The sequence below is a fragment of the Trachurus trachurus genome (genome assembly GCF_905171665.1).
Source record: "Trachurus trachurus genome assembly, chromosome: 9".
In the NCBI taxonomy this organism is placed as follows: Eukaryota; Metazoa; Chordata; class Actinopteri; order Carangiformes; family Carangidae; genus Trachurus; species Trachurus trachurus.
The window spans coordinates 28,010,514-28,030,201 of record NC_139895.1 but is presented as its reverse complement, the minus strand read 5'-3'; the positions used below and the strand labels follow the sequence as shown (position 1 = coordinate 28,030,201).

General features: G+C 41.3%; 2 protein-coding genes across 2 annotated transcripts; both read right to left on the bottom strand.

Moving 5' to 3' along the window:
• elmod3 (ELMO/CED-12 domain containing 3) lies at positions 1–11,606 on the bottom strand. Its single transcript, XM_083978903.1, has 13 exons — positions 11,450–11,606; positions 8,933–9,743; positions 8,067–8,138; positions 7,911–7,985; positions 7,755–7,824; positions 7,343–7,405; positions 7,156–7,244; positions 6,541–6,664; positions 6,300–6,422; positions 5,911–6,041; positions 5,346–5,422; positions 5,118–5,245; positions 1–4,576 (listed from the first exon to the last, which is right to left on the bottom strand). Exons 2-13 carry the CDS (start codon positions 8,966–8,968, stop codon positions 4,326–4,328), a joined length of 1,239 nt encoding a protein of 412 aa, XP_083835029.1. The 5' UTR covers positions 8,969–9,743; positions 11,450–11,606; the 3' UTR covers positions 1–4,325.
• Positions 11,607–13,650: 2,044 nt separating this feature from the next.
• Positions 13,651–17,577, bottom strand: star (steroidogenic acute regulatory protein; the record flags this gene model as incomplete). Its single annotated transcript, XM_083978909.1, has 8 exons — positions 17,438–17,577; positions 15,506–15,602; positions 15,112–15,219; positions 14,897–15,027; positions 14,544–14,702; positions 14,203–14,387; positions 13,916–14,009; positions 13,651–13,770 (listed from the first exon to the last, which is right to left on the bottom strand). The coding sequence occupies exons 1-8, from the start codon at positions 17,474–17,476 to the stop codon at positions 13,651–13,653; spliced, it is 933 nt and encodes a 310-aa protein (XP_083835035.1). The 5' UTR covers positions 17,477–17,577.
• Between the last annotated feature and the right edge of the window lie 2,111 nt (positions 17,578–19,688).

Genomic DNA, 19,688 nt, shown 5'->3' with positions numbered 1-19,688 from the left:
TACAATACATTTATTGTACAACTGCACATACTGTATTCTGAAATAACTCTCAGTATAAAATAGGGCTTCTACAATCAAGGTACAGTCATAAAATGCTCTGAGGGACATGACGACGACAGCAACAGTAAAACACCTTCATATAAAGCGCAGGATATTGAGAAGTGATTGTATTTGCCGAGCTGCTGCTGTAGGAAGCAGAACTTCAGACCACACCTCTCAGAGCATACGACATCCCGCAAGAACCCGTGTTTTGTTTGTCTGTTTTTTAAATTTTTTGTTATCTTTCTCTCTTGGTTCTGGTTTCACAACTGAGGAGATTCCAAATGATGATCAACGCATAAGAATATGATCTATTACAACTGCTGAAAATAAAACTTTTTGTAATATGAGAGGATAAATCAGGCCTTGTTTGGATACTGAATATATACCAAGGTCAAAGCATACACAGTATTATGACTGCTAATCAAGCCTATATCTTTACAATCATATAATGAACGGTTTGTTTGTGACTGTAGCTGTGGAGACAGGATTGTTTCTGAGTGTTTTCCTGACATCAAACACTTAAACACAGCAAAAGTATACTGTACTATCACTGAAGCCACAAGAAAACCAGCTTATTTCAACATGGTAAACATCAGCCAATTATAGGTCGTTTTAAAAAGGATCTGCAGATGTGCATCAGAGCGTGTGTGGGCCTATATAGTGTCTATAAATGTGTCTTTAAATAGAATACACATAACATTGACCAGCTTCTGTGTTAGTTTGTTATTACGTAGTGCTTCAGGTAATGAATATACAATATATAACATGTCCAATTGGTATGAGAGAAGGCCTAGGTACAAGGAAACATAAAAAGATAGTGTCTGACTGAGAGGCCAAACAAACATCAGGAGAGAGAAAGGAGAGATTTGTCTCAAGTCTTGAGGTAAGCAATGTGTTTCAGTATAATGCCCTACAGACAATCATACAGTTACAATCATTAATTCTCTATATACAAACTTCCTGATTTACATACACTGTACTGCTCCTCAGTTTAAATTTTAATAAAACTAAATGCAAGATCATATCCATGGTGCAATTTTTTTTTAAGAGCAAGGAGGGGAATCTGACTCTATGAAGCCTGTTTAATGAGGTGGGCGATAATGAACATTATGGCTATTGAAGATGGCCTGTTTCCTCTTGCATACGTCACACATACTTTCAAAGATCTACAACAGTGCAAAAATTTCCGATCAATCAAAACACTCGCAAACAATTGGCAAAACTACATCAGCTCGTTTTCGAAGTTATACTGTGGAGAACGGAGATGTCAAAGAACAATTAAATCGAGAAGATGTCGACATTGAAAATTTACATGCCTGTGTTGTTTGTGTATATATCTATTAGGCCTGCATGTTTTAGGGGTCACAACAACTCTGTTTACTGCGTTAGATGAATGGAGGAAGTCTACTGTGGCACGGTGGCTCAAACAAATTAAAACAAAAACAAAACAAAAAAAAGGAGGCGAGGACCAACCAGCGTTCTACCCCACATGGCTGCACTGGATGTAGGCACCGTTTTTACCATCACCTTCTTAGAAGACAAGGTTGAGCTCAATAACATGTCAAGCCTATCCCAAATCTCTGCGAAACATACCACCGTAATGTGTGTCTACTGAAGGAGGCTTTATGAAATATGACATGGATGTGCTATAGTAGTAACAGTTTGCGCACTCATTGACACTACAGACTGTAACTGAGACATGACATCAACAAGCTTTACGAAGAGGAGGAGGCTATAAGATGCTACAGTACTAGTGCTACCTGAACATGCTACAGATTGAGACTACGACGATGGGAGACGGTTTCACATGAGCACAGAGCAGGAACCAGCTTTGCTGAGGAGCTCTACCCATTCCAGGCCACAGAGCTGCTGAAACCAGCTGTGTCCAGAGCCAACATCTGGCTTTTAAAAACGCAAACCAAAGAAGGTGTTCTTTGTTTTAAGACAAATCTTCAGCAATGTTATGTACCATTTTTAAAATGACAAAAGTACTGTCTTTGCAGCTTGATGGATCAAGTACTTAGTAAAGCTGGCTTATTGTGTGCAGAGGAAAGCACCCCATCTGTAGTCAGTTCCTGTCATACAACACACATATACACACACACACGCACACGCACACACACACTCTCTCTCACGCTCACTCAAACACACACACGTACTTACACAAGCACACAAACCCTGAAGTTAGGAACGATTTCTATCGTCACACAGCACTATCGTTTTGATTATCATTGAGTAAGAGCTGGGATTGCATACTGTACCATACATCTCCTAAGAGAGGCACCCTTCATCAATATCAGCTCAGTCACTTCTCCATGCACGCACACACACATGCGCGCTCACATGCACACACGCTCACACGCTCACATGTCCAGGCACTCACTCATACACACACACACACACACACACACACACACGCACACACACACAGAGGAATAAATTTCTAACTGGTCAAAAAAATTACAATCACATGCTTTGTAACGGAATGTAGAGAAAGCTCATACCAGACCTTTGACTTTAGCCGGGACCAAGCCAAGCACCCAGACTCTGTTATGAAGTGTCTCCTTGGCTTTAACCGTGACAACTCGAAAAGTCAGAGGACTTTCAGATGTTCAGGTGGAATTCAACAGTGTGGAAAATCCTCCTCATGGTCACTCAGCCATCAGTTGAACAACACGATTCTGAAGTGCTTTTATACATAACTGTGAAGTTATGACAGCCGTCCCTTCAGAAAGGACTAACATAGATATATTTTTTTAAATTATTTAAAATATATTCCCCCCATATTAAGTGGGGGCTCTGGACCTAGTCTATCACACCCCTGGCAACAGACACTACTAGAGTACACCAACAACTGGCTATACCTCCACACATCTGGACTGACGGTCCATTCTTGTACATCTTTCACATCTTTCACATAATGTTTGATTCATTCACACTCTGACAAAGAATGCAAAGTGATTAGACCTTCATAGCGAGCTGCACTCACAGGCTCTGACCTGGAATTAACATCTTCAGTGATCCGATCACAAGTTGTCAGCTCAAAGTGTGTCTTTTCAAACCTGCTTTAAATTAATCTCCACATGTCCTGGTATATGCAAAAACAAGTATGTTGTTTTTAGATGACGTTGTGTGTGTGTGTGTGTGTGTGTGTGCATAAGAGAGACAGAGAGAGGGGGGCTCTATAGCTCTAACTATAAATAGACAATAAAGTTTCATTCATTTAAAATTGTAAAATATTTTTGGTTCATAAAGAAACTGTGGCAGGACTAATTAGACGGTGGCAGAGGACATCAGCAGGGTCCGTCAGTGTGGCCAGGCTGCATTTGCACTCACACAGCAATGTGGACGCACCCATATCACCTTCAAATGTGGTCTGAGTGATCGGCTTTCCAATGTGTTCACACGTGTACTTAGAGCTGACCACTTGCAATCGGATCACTCAGGACAGATGTTAATACCAGGTCTGAACAGGACCATAGTCTACTGTTAAATTTCTGAGAACAGCGTACAATTTCTACTCCCTCGTCAAAAGCTTCTGTAACCTCTCTGGGTTTTCTATCTGCTCCTCCCCACTCATGCTGAGAGAAAAAAACCGACTAATGTTTGCTCTACAGAAGGGCTCGTAACTGGTTCACTTTCTCTCTTACTTAAGTTAACAGAGCGCTTAACAAAATGCCTAACAATGCCGACCTTCGGCTGCATTACGGGCTGTCAGCGTACTCATGTGAGGGAGTAGTATCTTGGAGTGAGAGGGATAGCCAAGCCTTTTAAAAAGCCGCTCCATGCTTTCTGCCCCTCTCTACAATGCTAACACAACCTGACTGAGAGATCCTTGGAACACAATTCAAGTGTGTATGTTTTGGATTTCTAGGCAGGTAGAGTTTATCCACAAGAATTTGGCAGCTAGTGATTTGGCTACTAAATCCACAGAAAAGTGCAAACATTCACTTTCTTGTTGTTTTTGTGACATCTTGTGTTTCTGACCTGCATCTGTTCTTTATATTTGACTGCTCTATGTTCTCTGTTCCAAAAAAAAAAATAAATAAAAAAAAGAGTCAAATATAACTCTGAAAGACCCCCAAGCATAATCTGATCAAAGTGCAGCACCCCAGCATCAATGGAAGGAGTGGAAGTGTTTGAAAAGGTCTAGAGAGGAGGTCCTAGATCAGGGTCTGGTAGGGTTCTTCTTCTAGCTGAGTAAGCCACTTGCAAATACACTAATAGATATACTCACAAGCAGGATTGCTCACACGCACACGCACACTCACACAGAGTCTAGCTTAGATGAGTCTGGCCTCTCCCTCCATGTCTGGCGGTAGATCACACACTCCTGTGAAGTGCATCTCCTTTCCCTTGCTGCCCTGTCCCGCCCCGACTCTGGCCGCTCGCTCCCCCAGGCTGGGAGAAGGCTGTTGGGCCTGAGGGTCTGACGACGTCCCACGGGGGATTCCACCTGCCCGCCTCTCTTTCAGGAAGACCTCTAATCGGCGCAGCATCTGCTTGGGGTTTTTTTTGGCAAACAGCTCCACTTCTATAGGGGTAGAAAACACAGAAGCTGAGGAACTCATGCTAAGATGACAATCTGTGTGAAAGTACATTTCTATAATATGAATGCACGTCAGTTTTTTATTTTATTTGACTTCTTTAATTTCTTGCTAAGAGTTGGATGAGAAGGTTGATACCACTCACATATCTATCTACTTAATATGAAAACAAAACCAGCAGCTGGTCAGCTTAGCTTAGCACAAAGGCTGGAAACGGGAGGGAAAAGCCAATCTGGCTCTTATGGTTACGTCACCCCTTACGTTTCTTACTACCATGTTAATACCTCGCCTGTTTAATCTATGCAAAAACATAAGTGTAAAAATGGCAGGTGGTGGTGTTTCTTTTCTTTCAGCAGAGTTATCTTTTCTTTCCAGGTATATTTTGTCAGCATCTGACAGAGCCAGGCTAGGTGTTCACTTCTCCCCTGTACAATACATCTGCTGCAGAATTACATAATTTCAACTTAATTAACAAGGTGATTTCTTAGTGTTTTATGGTTATAGAAAATGTTAACCACCATTCTTTACCTTTTAGTACAAAACCAGAATCGGCAATGGTCTTCTGTTGGGTCTTCCACAGTTGGTACAGGTGCAGATACGTGGCAACGTAGAACTCATTCAGCACACCAACCACTTGCTGACGACGATTGCACTCCCTGATGTGACAGAGAGACGCCATGTGAAAAACAGACAGCATACAACACATAGAGTCTCCAGAAGATGTGTTTAAACAATAAATGAGCAGCAGTGACTCACTTGGACAAGGCTTCCTCTCTGAGTACTTGCAGAGCAATGCGGGTCATGTTGATTGACATCACACTGAATGGAAAGTTCTAAACCAAAGGAAATACACAAGGAAGCTCAGGTCCCCATGGGATACTTAAAAAGGCCACATGAAGAAGTCCTGAAACATGCATGTCTTGTCATCAACTTTATTGATCCCTGAGGGGAAATTCTCTTTTGCCCTCTGGTTCCCTCTGCACAGAGGATGATGGTCAGGGTCAACTACAAAGCAGCACGCCTGGAGTGGGAGAAGTTCCACTCTCTCACTGTAGAGTTACTGAAATCTGACTCCTGAATCATTTCTCCAAAATGACACACAGAATTAGAGTTCATCTACATTAAATAAAGCACATTCATGCATTTATTTGCTGACTATGGAGCCTGGGGACCACTTGTTTAACAAAAAAATCTTGGCAAGTGAAATCTTACTGTTCTTCCTTCTTATTATTTTATGGTATAATATAAATTTTGCATATACTCCACTCATTATAGTTAAATTTTTTTCATTGGTTTTGAGAGCTGGCGTTTTGCCTTGTACCTGTGTAGGGTGCTGTGATAGCTTATAGATGTCTCTAGCCAAAGGCAGAGTCTCTGGGTCCATCACAAAGTACAGAGTATGCATCAGTCCCAGGAAACCAGTGCCACGTAGGTCAGTGGCCGGGTCTGTACCTACAGTGCAGAATACAAACCAACACAGAGATGATACAGCACATAGTCATGGTTTGGTGTGAAGTGAACCGTTATTAAAAAAACTCATATGCCTCAAAACCATTTATCTTGATTAAATAACATTTATTTAGAGACACATGAGCCTTCACGTTTATTAACAGGTACAAGACCAGTTGTTTACTATGAAGTTGAATCTTGAATGAACACCTACACACCTGAAACTCTGTATTTTGGTAAAGGGATATACAGGTGTCCTACCCTGAAAGCCGATGTTTTCCCAGTGCGCCCCATAGCGAGGACAATCCAGCCTGCTGCCAATCAACCTCTTGTAAATGGTCTGCAGGACACGCATATGGACTGTTTGGCTGTTGTCCACATGGCCTATAGAAAATACACGTAGCAGGTATGGAAAAGTGAAAATCTGTGTTTTTTATTAAACACACAAGTTTTACACCTGTTAGGATGATTACACAAACAGGCCACTCAAACACACACTCACACTGTGCGATGGCAAAAACCAGATCCCTTTCCTCCAAGAGTTCTCGGTGCAGTCGTGGAGGTCCAAAGAGGAAGTGTGTGATAGCGGCCAGACCTGTTCTGCGAATGGTTGGCTGGATGTTCTTCTACAGATGGAAAAGATGGCAAAAATACAATACCGTTTTTAAATTGTAGTTAACTTTAGTTAGCTATAGTTTGCTTTCAATACAATTCATCCACAAAAACGTTTTTGTGTTTACACATTTTTCTCTCCACATACGATACCACTTGAGATTGTTTAGATTTACCTCACTCACCAGATCTTAACTTGAGACAGATTTCTGTAAGTTCTGATTTTCTCTTCTTTCCTGTACATTTGCTAATTTCCTGGTGTCTGCTGTTTTGCAAACTCCACTTCCCCTGTTTGTTTCACAATAAAAGTTCCCTTTCCATCTTGCCACCTGGGAAGGTTTTACATGACAATGTTGTTTCACTGACAGAAATAACTGTGTTGAAATGAGTGTATGAGCCATTGTAATGCAGATAGACCGCATTCAGTGCAACTATTTGAGACTAGTCTACTATTTAAAAAACAGTTTTATCTGAGAATTGTGTGTGTGTATGTAGCATTTCTTACTAGCAAGTCCCCGAGGTCTGTGGTCTGGAAGTACTGCAGGGCTTCATTGAAGGAGATGAGTGGGGTCGGGGTTGAATCCTCAGTGAGAGCTGTGAGATATCACATAAAACATTATTCTTTCAAAACAAAAAAAAAGAGGTCATCTTCATCTTAAAGCAAATAGGTGAAACGGCATGATGTATCCGACCTGGTTGGACATTGTCCAGAGCCTCCCACTCCTGCCTTGCCTTTTCCAACTCCACATTTTCCTCTGTTGAGAGAATCACAAAGTTGGGTATTGAAAACAAACTAATACACTCAATAAACACAGTTTCACACACTTTCCACACACAAATTTCAGTGGCTGTAGTACTCAAGCTCTCCTCAGCCAATGAGATATGGTGTAACAGCCAACACCCATCCAGTTCTCTCATGTCATAAATCCTTCCTGCATCATCCAGAGTGCAATGCATGCACTCTGCGCTTCCTCCACACAGACAACCTTCACTCCTGAGGGAGGGTCTACGTGCAACAGCCGCCTGGTATCTAGGATACACTAACAAATTCCTGTGGGAAGAAGATGTGAGACAAAAGAGAGGCTGTGTGACTGTGTGTGTTACCTGTAGGCTTAGGCTGGTCCCCTCCAGCTGCCAGGGTCTGCAGAAGACCATTCTGCTTCAGTGCTGAAATCTGGACAGTAACAAAGAATGGATTAGCTAACATGAAAGGACGGTCCTGTGGGTTGAAGTGAGATACTATGAATGGAATGTAATTACCGGCAGGGATCTGAGTGGTGCGCTGCCGTTGGTGTGGTCTTTAACATTATGACCAATAATCAGTCCATTCATGACCTGTGAAGAAAGGAAAGTTTATAAGAAAAACAAATGGCAATGGATCAATGAGAAGTTTCTTGTTGTTATTGTTGTACTTACAGGCTTATGATTGGAGTGTCCATTGGTGATCTCCTCTAATGGTTTACATTCGTGGGACAAACCATTCAGACCCTGACAGAAGGGCAGTCACACAGAGCAGTTGCGTCAGACATGTAACATCATGTAGAAATAGTGCATCTTTCACTCAATTTAAGACAGCTAAACAATTATCACCAACATTTTATATTTTAATATTATTCATTTTAATCTTGGCATCCATGAGAACATTTGTTAAACAAAAATATTATATTAAGTACAACAGGCCAAAATTAAATCTCATAAGTTCACTTCTTCTGCCTTATTAGGATGTTGCTGCACTGGTAGATGTACACATTGAGAATTAGGTAATTTAAGGGTGCACTCCCTTTGAAGAAAACTTCCTCTGCCCTGTAAGGTTGCACTCAGAAAAGCATACTTGTCCAACTGTTTACAAAAGCAGCAATACACAAGGATAGAGGCCAGGGTGCAGGAGTTAATGTTACGGCTAGAAAACAAAGCTGTGGATAAGGAAATGCTCTGTCAGCTGCCGCCATGGAAACATGCCAAGCCAGACCAGAGATTACAGCTAAAGCAGAGAGAGAACGATTGACTTTAGGCCTTAAGTTAAACACATGTGACAGAACTGCTTAAACAAATGAGCTCTAAATTGTTTAACATTAAACAAGAGAGCAGGAAGGGAACATTTATCCCTGAGGGCGACTATATCAATATGGCGACGGTGGTCAGCTAGCACCCACTTCCGTTTTGTTGACCAACACAGCAGGTGTTGTCGTTCTGTTTTAATTGTGTTAACACTGGTGTAAACCCAAACACAGGAATGAGATTAAACTGTTAAACCTCCTGGATCAAAGGTGAAATAATGTTACCTCAGTGTGGGATGTGACATCAATGTCTTCTTCCATTGCATATGAGTGTGTTGGCTGGCGAGCGTGTTCCTGATCCTGGCCTCTACAGACTTCTGAAGTCTTGGACTGAGCTGGGCTGACGAGTTGATGCAAGGACCACCATGGTTTCTGTAGTGCACATTTGTAGCGACTGCAAGTATCTAAGACTTTCTCATTATCTCTTCATACGCATAGAGTACTCAACGTCCACAGTCTTCAGTATGATTTCACAAAAGTGTCACTGGCAATGTAAAATCCATGTTGTGCACATCATATTTCCTGTTTCTGTGCAATAGTGATGATTGTGTGGTTTTGATGGGAGCCTGGTTTTATTGGCTACTCCAAAGTCTAACCATGAAAGTGTACACAGAGAGGAATGTGCAGGTATCTGTCTACAAGAGCTGACCAAAGGAAATGGTTATCCATCAATACACAAGTTTCCTGGAAACTGGCCTCCTCCCTCTCCTCCACAGATCTGCTCTGCCGGTGGGTTCACTCCTCAGCCCCATCAGAGGTACACTGAAGATGGATGATGACATTGCTTTTCAGGGCTGGGTTCTCCCTGTCCAAGACACTTCATTACTTTGGCACTCAAGACAAATCTAGTATGCACCTAGAAGTGCCAGTACATGTGCAGTTCAAATGTCTTGCACCAAAGCTGTGTTATGTCTTCAGCTTCATCTGACACAGCAGCACACATCCAGAGCTGCAGGTGGACAGTGAGAGGTGGATCATGGATAGACTTCCTGTATGGCCAGATTCGTGAGGAGGGGCTGTCATAAGTACACAGTATCTGAAAGGTAGAACACAAAGAATTATTAACTATACAAAGTTACTCATATCTGTTTAATGAGCAACACACACATCAGATATCACCTACCTAGCCTACTTGGTGTACATAAAACACAGAGTAAAATACAAGCATTATCTCCAAATAGCCATCTATAGTCCATGCTCACTTGTCAAAGCGGGAAAAGGAAAAGCTATTTGTGTTACTATGGCTCTGTTACATCAACTAAGTCATGCCACTGTGCCAGCATGCACAGTATCAGTTATTATGTCACCAGTTACACCTACGGTTTTCCGACAAAAACATCTGCTGTGAAAAGGTCTATAAGATGAATGGCTTCAATATGTTGTCCCTTGTAATATTGTTTTTATATTTTACTTAATGGCAGAACAACCTAAGCTCTGTGGTGTAAAAGTAAAGAAGGGCATATATCCAAGTAGTGTTTATCTTGGATAAATGTAAGGTATTTGCATGTTGAAGCCATGATGCAAATGTATAGCTCTTATTCATTTTTATGTCATATTCATTTCACATTCATAATCCACAGTGAGCTAATGGCAACATTTATGTATATTTAACAGTATGTTACATAGTCAAAATCAGCTCCAACAGTAAAACAATACAACACATTTAGAATAAACGGTTTCTGAATTTGGTGCTGCCCAGTTATGGGAATAACGGTGTTACTAACGGCGCAGAGCGATCAAAAAAAGTTACTGTTTCTCACTTTATAACGCCGTTACCGTTACTGACAATAAAATGCGCCGTTACTTGACTCTAGAAGTCCCTACTTTGAGTTTGTTAGTTCCAGATAGACGTATTGTGGTTAGGAGGGTTAGGGGAGTTAGGGGGACGAGTCCAACTTAAATTTGACATAGCCTATTTAAGCTTTTTTTTAAGTAACGTAACGGTTACTTTCCCTGGTAATCGGATACTTTTATAATGTAGTAATTCAGTTACTAACCCAGTTACTGGTTGGGGAAGGTAATCGGTAACTATAACTAATTATTTTAAAAGTAACGTGCACAGCACTGGCGCTGTCATGAACGCGACATTTTCAATGCAGGACTTCTACTTGTTAAACAGTATTGATACAACACTGCTACATTTACTTCAAGTAAAATGCAAAAAACAAAAAACAAAAGAAGAGTCCGCTGCAGCAGAGTTGAAAGTAGCCGATGCAGAGCAGAAATGGCTGCAGTGGCGGACAGTGTGTTGTCTTTGCGGGCTGACAGTCTCTGTAGCAGCGCCGCTCTGACAGCTACAGCAGCGGACTAACTCATACCGTCAGCTAGCTCACTGTAGTGTCTGTAGCAGCCGACGAGCTAGCAGTATGTCACATAGCAGCAGCCCCGCAGGCACAAAGACGCAGCTACAGCTTCGTCTCAAACCGACAGTGCAACGCCCGCATACACACTGCGTGCAAGCTGACCTAAATGTGCAACACGCAGCTGAAAAGGTCAATGTCTTGAATTTAAAGTGCAGTTAGGAAGCTGAGAGCTGGCTAGCAGGAGAAAAGCCAGCTGTCAGGCTAACTAACGGGGCTAGCCTCTATTGAACTGTAACGGGGATGGAGTCTGTCCACAAATACGACAGCAACACACGGATAAACCTGCTTTTGTCTTTAAGGTATATCAAACACGCTACAAAACATTACATGCTGCTGCCTGTCCGAGTATATTATGTGTTATGGAGCATTTTAAAAGTACCTCAGTTTATGATTGTTTCTCCCTCCAATCTCAGCTTCCCTTCCCCCGTCCAGTGGCCACGGTAATTTCAAGTGCATCTTGGGAATTGTGGTTTCCTGTCGGACTCCAACTTCATTACGTCATTGCTCTTGCTCACTCTACCTCTCTCTCCTCGAATTGCAGACTATTGTTGAGAAGGCAGCCGGCGACCTCCTTTTCTGTCTACAACTCCCATCAGCTCAGATACTCTTCGTTGCTATAAAATACTGTAAACTGCTGTCTTTGAAACAGAAGACTAAGAAAAAGACCAACAACAGAGATTTAATCAAGGTTGTCATCAGTGCCAGCGACTGAATGCGGCTGCTAGATAGCTTGTTTTGTCTTCCTGGTCGACTTATCTGCTCTGGATAATCTTCCCCTTCCTACCCCAGAGTTTCTCCTCTCATTACCCAACGAAACAACATAGTATCTGAGTGGCTACAACAACCTTCCTCGCATCTGCTTATGCTCAGATTTTGAGGGATTTCAAGCAGATGTCAATTATTAGGGTGTTCTTTCAAGGAAGAAATGTTTGTTTTGCATTACACGCCAGCACTTGAAACTATTTTGCTGAAGTTTGTGTTGTTGTTTTTTAACACACACTGCAGTCATGCTCAACCCAAACTGGGAATTTCTCTCTCCCAAAGAGTCTAGTGGGGGAAAGTTTAAAAAAAAAAAAACACAGCTACCACAGTTCACAGGTTACAGCCAGCCATAACTTCCCATTTCACCTCAGAAATGTCCTTCAGGCTTTAGGTATGACATAATTGGGCAACATTAATCTAAAATAGTGCTGGTGAAAATCTTGCGGCCAACTAAATCATGTGAGACAGAGAGCGAGTCCTCAACTCGTCGGCTTAACTAATCTTGGCCCCTGAAGTCTGCACTGCATCCAAGCTGTTACAAAACATTTTGGATCAATTAAGGCTTAACAAAATAGGAAAAATGTTACACAACTGGCAATAATGGAGGACAGATTTCCTGTTTGGGATGAGATCCGCTGTTACTTGATCTCAGGGAATGTGCTGCTGGCTCACACCGGACTGCTCACTGCTGGACTCCTCACACATCTGAATGGCCAAACACCTGCTCATCCTGGCAGACTGTCAGTCTGAAAACCCATGAAGCAACAAAAAGACATTTTTCTTTATGAACTACATTTTTCATAGTTTAAAAAAGGACCTTCAGATTAATCCATCTCCCCGTTGAAGTGGAATCATTGTGCAACTGCTTTGTAGTTTCCAAGTTGAGTTTTCTGTTTTCTGTTCAGATTTATGTTTTGCTTTTGTGTGTCATTTTTTTCCTACAGGGATAGAATTGCTTTTATTTTCAAAGTAAGCATGTGTAGCCGATGTCATATCTGGCCCTCTGCATTGTGTTTCTATCGGTATATCCGTTACACATGCAAACTGTGTTTTTAGTCTTTATCTCTGCAGTCAAGCAGGCACTAAAATATTTTACTATACGTTTTATAAATTGTTATGCATCAGTATAAGGCAGCTCCAAAGCACTCCTTTCTTTTTCAACAGCATAATGTAAACATAAATATCAATGATATTGCAATCTTTTATTCACTTGGAAGTCACTGTAAAGTAACACATCTGTGCAATAACAATAAATAAAACACTGAAATGAAATTTCAATTTTACAGCACAGGGAGGGGACAATAAATGGGGTGTTATCAGAGGGAAACAATGTGCCATTTGTGTTACATGTTTATGGCTCACACTAGCTGAGTGTTTCTGGCAAGGTGGAATGGAGTGATGTGGATGAATGTGTCAGAAACAATCAAGGCACACAATGTGTAAGATTGGTGTCGGCTATGCAAAGTCTCACAACGGGGTTTCTGTTCACAGGGGCAAGAAAAACACAAGTTCAATTTCAAAATCATTTGTGTTTTTCTTCAAGTCCAAGTTCAAGTTTAACGTGAATTTCTTCTTCGAGGATAATAAAGTTAAACTTGAACTTGTACTTGAAGAAAAACACAAATGAAACCTACATTTGCGCTCAGATTTTCCTAAGATGGCACACAAACATCATCTTCATCAGATCTCCTTAATACTTTGGATTTTTTAAATATTTTTTAGCAGTTACAAGCAGATTTATATGTTTTTTTAATGAGCAGGGGTTGCTCTTCTGCCACTGTTGAGTGCACTGTGCCAAAGCTCAAGAGGCATCTTGTGTCAGCAGGCATGAGCCATCTCCATAGAAACATTATTATCCATCCTTTGCCTGAGGTGGTTGGCGAAGTCCATCTGCGTCTGAGAGAGCACTTTGTTTATGATTGTCTTGGGGATCCAGCCCTGTGTATGACAAGGACAAAAGACAAGATTGGATCACTTAATATATAGGTGCATTATTATTATTTTTTAACACAATTTTATGCTCCAGAATACATTTCAGTGCAAATCACAGTGGAAAATAAACTCAGACGTGACAGACATGTACCTTTAGATCTATACTTAGTAACCACGTGAACTTGGTCTTATTTGGGTCTTCAGCACATGGCTTCATAACTATGCAGGTGGGCCCATTCTCCGCCCTAAAGAATAGAAAGATCAGTGTACAGTTTCACTTTAAACAGCATGAGGTGCATGATATCTGCCTGTCACTGCTCACTAATAGCTACATTGCTCTTTAACCATTCTTTTTTTTTTTTTTACAGAATATCTTACAGAAACATTGACTTGCCCATATCACATAAAGTAAATGACTTTCGGCCACCCTTGACTCACCTGACTACCCCCCTCTGTTCAGGCATGTTTGGATGCTGGGTGGACATTCCGGCCAGGAAGCAGGTGGAGCCTCTGCGTTTAGCGCAGCGGACACTGACAAAGTCCCTCGGCCCCACCACGTTGCCGGGTGTCTCTGCAGAAACCTCATGGGTCACCATTGTGTCCTGGCCGATCTTTTGAAGGATCTGTGGAGTCCCATTGTGAAATTAGCCTATGAAAATAGCCCTGGATATACACTATTTGTTGAGATTTAAAAATTAGAAAAAGAAAGAAAGAAAGAAAAGAAAAGAAAAAGTCATGCACATTCACTTTTAAAACTCTTGGTGCTGCAACTATCGTACCTTGACCTTTTTGACATTTGGGTTCCACTCGCCCATTTGCTCCATGTTCCCCACCAACTCTTCATAGAGACTGTCAGGATGTTGCTCCAGCATCACCTCCAGCTTGAACACCTTCCCGATGTCAGGCAACACCTTACTCAGGACTTTGTCTCCGTTTGCCTGGATGGTGTAAACAAGCACAGGAAGTATTTAAATATCCTTTTCAAAATACAAATACAGTAGTTATACAGTTCTGTGGCTTCCCACTCAAACATTAAACCATGTGACAGCGCATTACCAGTGTAATAACAGCCATATGGTTTGAAATAACCCAATACTTTAGTGAACTGTTACTGTGAGTGCTTTGTACTCACAGCTACAGTTTCAATGGTCCAGCCGTCCTGCTCGCCGAGGATGCCGATGGCCTTCTGCAGTGCATCTTCACCTTGCTTGACATAAGAAGTCTCCTCCTCGTTGTATCCCTCCTCCTCTTTAATGCGAGAACCTGAAGGCAGAGTCATGTCTTTAAAAAAATACTACTACTAGACATCTTGCAGTGTACTATCACAAGTAATGTGTGACAACTCACTGAGAAGGGAACTTCGTCTGCGAACTTGGCTGATCCAGTTACTGGGTCCTGGACCTGCCAGTCTGTTCAGCTCACTGTGAATGGCCACCATGGCATTCTTCCTCAACCCTGGAAGACACAGACAAAAATAAGTTACTGCAGTTACTACTATCTAAAGTTACCTGAAGAAGCAATATATTAAATCCACCGATTATGCATGCAGCATAAAAGAGAGGATCTCACAAGAGAAGAAAATCATGAGAGAGCATATGGCTTTATTCTGTCTTTATCCATTCATTCAGCCAGTCTCATCCCCTAGCCCCATTCAGAACTCCATGAAGAAAATGTGCATTTTTTAAGGATAATTCAAAAATAACACTGATGAACATTTGCCAAAGTGGATTCTCTCACTCACCTGTCATGTTTCTCATGTGCCGGTAGGAGATGCCAGCGCACAGTTTGAAGGTTGCAGGCAGCATTTTCTTTTTCAGGAGATTTAAGAAAGCTGAAAACTATTAAAGTAGATCACAAAGATTCAAAATCTGGCTGAGAGTGCTGCAGAGAGGGATTTCTGGATTTCTGTCTGTAGCAGTTTGAGATTGTCTGAATATATAAGACCGCTGCTCACAAGGCCGCCGTGCTATCACCACGTAGATAAACACACTCATCACCTCACTGTACCAATGGCCATGTCACCAAGGTTGCCTCACGGACACGACGAGCCTGTCTCAGACTCTCATAAACACTGTGTTAGATAACATCCAGTGCCCATGCAGGCCCACAGACAGACACACACACACATTCTCATAACAGTGGGCGACAGAGGAGAGACAGCCTCTCCTCAGTGATGAGAGTCCAAAGCAGAGGTCAGAGGCAGAGACCCTGAGTGACTCATTCATCCCTTCATGGTCCATTACAGCCTAAACACTCACTGTGGAATTTAAGGGCAAAAAAATTCCACCCATTTTGGCTTGTTTCTTCCCCATAATGATTGATATCTTGGTATGCATCTCAATTGTCATTATCACTGAGTGGAAATGACCAGTCATTACGTAATCATAATGTTCAGCCTGGGGTCAAGAAGACTCTGGGCTCGCTACAGCATTTTAAAAGACATAAAAAGTCACCATTGTTTTATCACCTTGATACTAACTAACTTTAAGAAAGGTCTCTACCAAGAAGGTTTTTAATATGGTTTTAAAGTCAGATACAAAGATAAATGCATGACTTGTGTTATATGACTCAATTGTGTGACAATACACTCTGTATCAGTGATCCGAGTTCACATTACTTTCAGTCATTTTGGATTTTTCTTTTGTCTTTTGAACAATAGTTTAGGTCAGTTCAGGTAACAGGGAGTCTAAATGACCCCAAATAGGTCACATTACAATGCGCACTAACACACTGTTCCCGGTTGTGACATATTTTATATGAGACCATGTGTATTTAATATAGTTGGGTGTTAATAAGATGAGAAGAAAAATAAATAAAATTGGGTAATTTATTGATTTTTATCATCATTATATTGTTCCAAATAGAAAACAGCAATAAAATGTGGGGAACCCCAAATGCTGAGCAGGTAAAGCCAGTTTAATTCAACATTTTAGTTCTGTAAATTACAAAGATGAGAAACAAAAAGTAGCCAGCGGTTACATGACTGTAAGATATTGCCTGATGTGAGTGTTGATAACCAACCTCCCTTTGGAGAAGTGAATCTGCAATTTTTGAGCTAAGACCCCTCCTAAAACATCAACATCAACATCAACATAACTTTTTATGTTGCATAATGTGGCAGCTGCTTATGTTTTCTAACATATAAAATGCAGCATTGCAACAATATGCTCCGTTACTAAACCCCGGAGGAATAAAGGTTAAATAGTACTTCTCAGTCAGAGTTTAACATTTCTCAGAAGCAGCCCTGTCAGTTTTTCCATGGTGGTTAGACTCGTCAAACGCATCAAATTTCATAATGCCAACATCCAAACATCGGCTACATGAATCTGCTTCAGCCTCTTTGTCAGTGAAGGCTGAATCACCCTCTGGAAGTTCATCCGGCAGGCTTGCTTAATCGTCAAGTGACACAGCGTGATCTGTAACAAACATGTTTTATCAAGCTGTGCAAGTGTTTTGACAACCTTACTCACTCCACCTAAGCAAAATCTAAACTATCTAACAGCAATATTGTCTCAGCAAGCTGCACGTCACACACGCTGTAAGAGTCAACAGAGCACATGACTGCAGGAATAGAAACCTGTCAACAGAGTAGCAGGCTATCTGATTAGAGAACAGGAATGGGCACAGAAAAAACAAGAACAGATTAACAAATTGCAAAGAAAAAGTGAGTCACCTTAACCTGCAACCCCGCATCCCTCTGGCTGGATGGCATGACTATCCATCAGTCCCTTTGGCCTTCTACAGGGTGAGGTCTCTCATATAATATGAGAACACACAGACCTAGTGCTATCTGCCCCGTTACTCAGCTATGTCTCTTGTAGTGTAACGCTCTTTTTTTCTGAGACAAAGAATCAGGAGCAAAAGTGGGTCACATGTATCTATTGGCTCAGTATGTGACAGCATTATGTTTTAATGAGCCTCAGTCCTGGTGCAAACTGTAATGTGGATCCTGGTAAGAGCCCGAAGAAAGAAGGTTATGTGAGCATGTCCTGACAATCATTACTTTGTCATAAATGGTAGGCTAATATTTGTTATGGTCATGTTAGATTGGTGATGTGTAGCTTTGTTGGGTACTTCTTTTACTTGCATTTACTGCATTTAAATAAAGATTTATTCTGTAGTGAAAAGGCCTTAGGAAAAACATTTGTGTTTGTGTATTTCCCTGCACCTCTGTTTTTCCCCATAATTCCATCTGAGTCAGGCAGTGACGGCATTCCTTCACAAAGACATGGAGTTACAAAAGAGGTGTCTCATACACTACAACTTTCACAATTGTCTCAATATATTTACCAGTGAGTGACTCACAGTATCATAGGCTGGATGAACAAATTTAAAGGTATGTCTGAACCACGACACTATGTGCAAGGTTACCAGCTTTTTATTGCAGTATTTGTTCCTGCTGTTGTTAATAACTGAAAACAAATGGCAATTAAAGTGATAGAAAGAAGCACTGTATGTTTACAACTTTAAAGGGATAGTTCAACATTTTTGGCAAATTGTTCCATTGTCATAACCCCTATAGTTTTAGGAGTAGCTTCGTTACCTTTAATTGTCAGTGCAAGCTATTTTTAGAACGGCGGAGCAGAGCCGCGAGCTGCTCAGAGCTACGCTACGGAGGCTAATGGGATTTCTTGGTTTCCCTCATCAAATAGGCTACACAATCCAACAACTCCAAAATTTCATTGTATTTTAATTTGCAGTGAAAATAAAGACCTCTAAAAAAAAACCTCTCGTGGAGTTGTGACTGTTACGTTATTATCTCATAGTGTGGTGAATGTGCAGGTCACAACTTGTCCATAAGAGCGTTTTGGAGTTTAGTTGTTGGATTGTGTATTTGATGAGTTTGATGAGGGAAACCAAGACATCCCATTAGCCTCCGTAGCGTAGCTCTGGGCAGCTCGTGGCTCTGCTCCGCTGAGGCCAATGTTGGGCCAATTTGCCAAAATGTAGAACTATCCCTTTAACTGAAAAAAATATGAGGTTTCAGCTGATTATACAACCCAATGAGTATTTTCCACAGAACACTGTTCATCATGTAAAATACCACTGAATCCCTACACAGTGCTGCAGAGGAATGATTACAGCCACCATCAATTCTTTCACTGTATAGTGTGTATGTCTTTCATATGGACATGAAAGACTTAAAAAATGTTAACTGATTCAAAGTACACTTATGTTTGCCAGTAGGAGATCATGTTATGGTGACAGTGGAGTGGTTGTGTAATACTTCCACAACTAATAATAACAATAACAATGATAATCTATGGGGTCTATGACCTAATGGTCTCATTATGAAGGAAATTAAATAATATGTTTAAGAAATGTTAAAAGGCCATTAAAGGATGACAACACCACTGCAAACTGCATTACAGCAGTAATGTATTCCTATAAAGATAAAAGCTTTGCTGTCTGCTGCTCCTTGTACACGAGGAACTACAATAAAATGATGAGTAGGAACATACTATCTCTGATCAATAAGATTTATTCGCCTATGAAGGTTGAAATGTTCTGTGGTCACATGGGAAAAAGAGACAGACAAACTGTGGAGTACTCAAACTATAGCACAGAGTTTATTGGGACTTGAAGGACACAGTGGGTTTGGCTTTCACATGCACTCAGCACTTTGCTGTACATCACAATAAGAAAGAAAACTCCCTCATTCATCATCTCCCTCCTTCCTGCGTCCTTCCTCCCTCCTCCTTCCCTCCACTTCCAGCAAACTGGTGTGAGTCTATGTGTGTTTGTGTTGACGCGTTCCCCGGTGAAACAACCAGAGCCTGACAGTCAGAGAATAAACAAAGTGCTGATGTCTGTGTGGGCATTGTCTGGGAGATCATGCTAACAAGGAGGCACTTCAGTCTGATTCGTTATTTCCTTATCAAGTACGCAGAAGAAAAAAAAACAGGCTTGCAGGAGATTGTAAG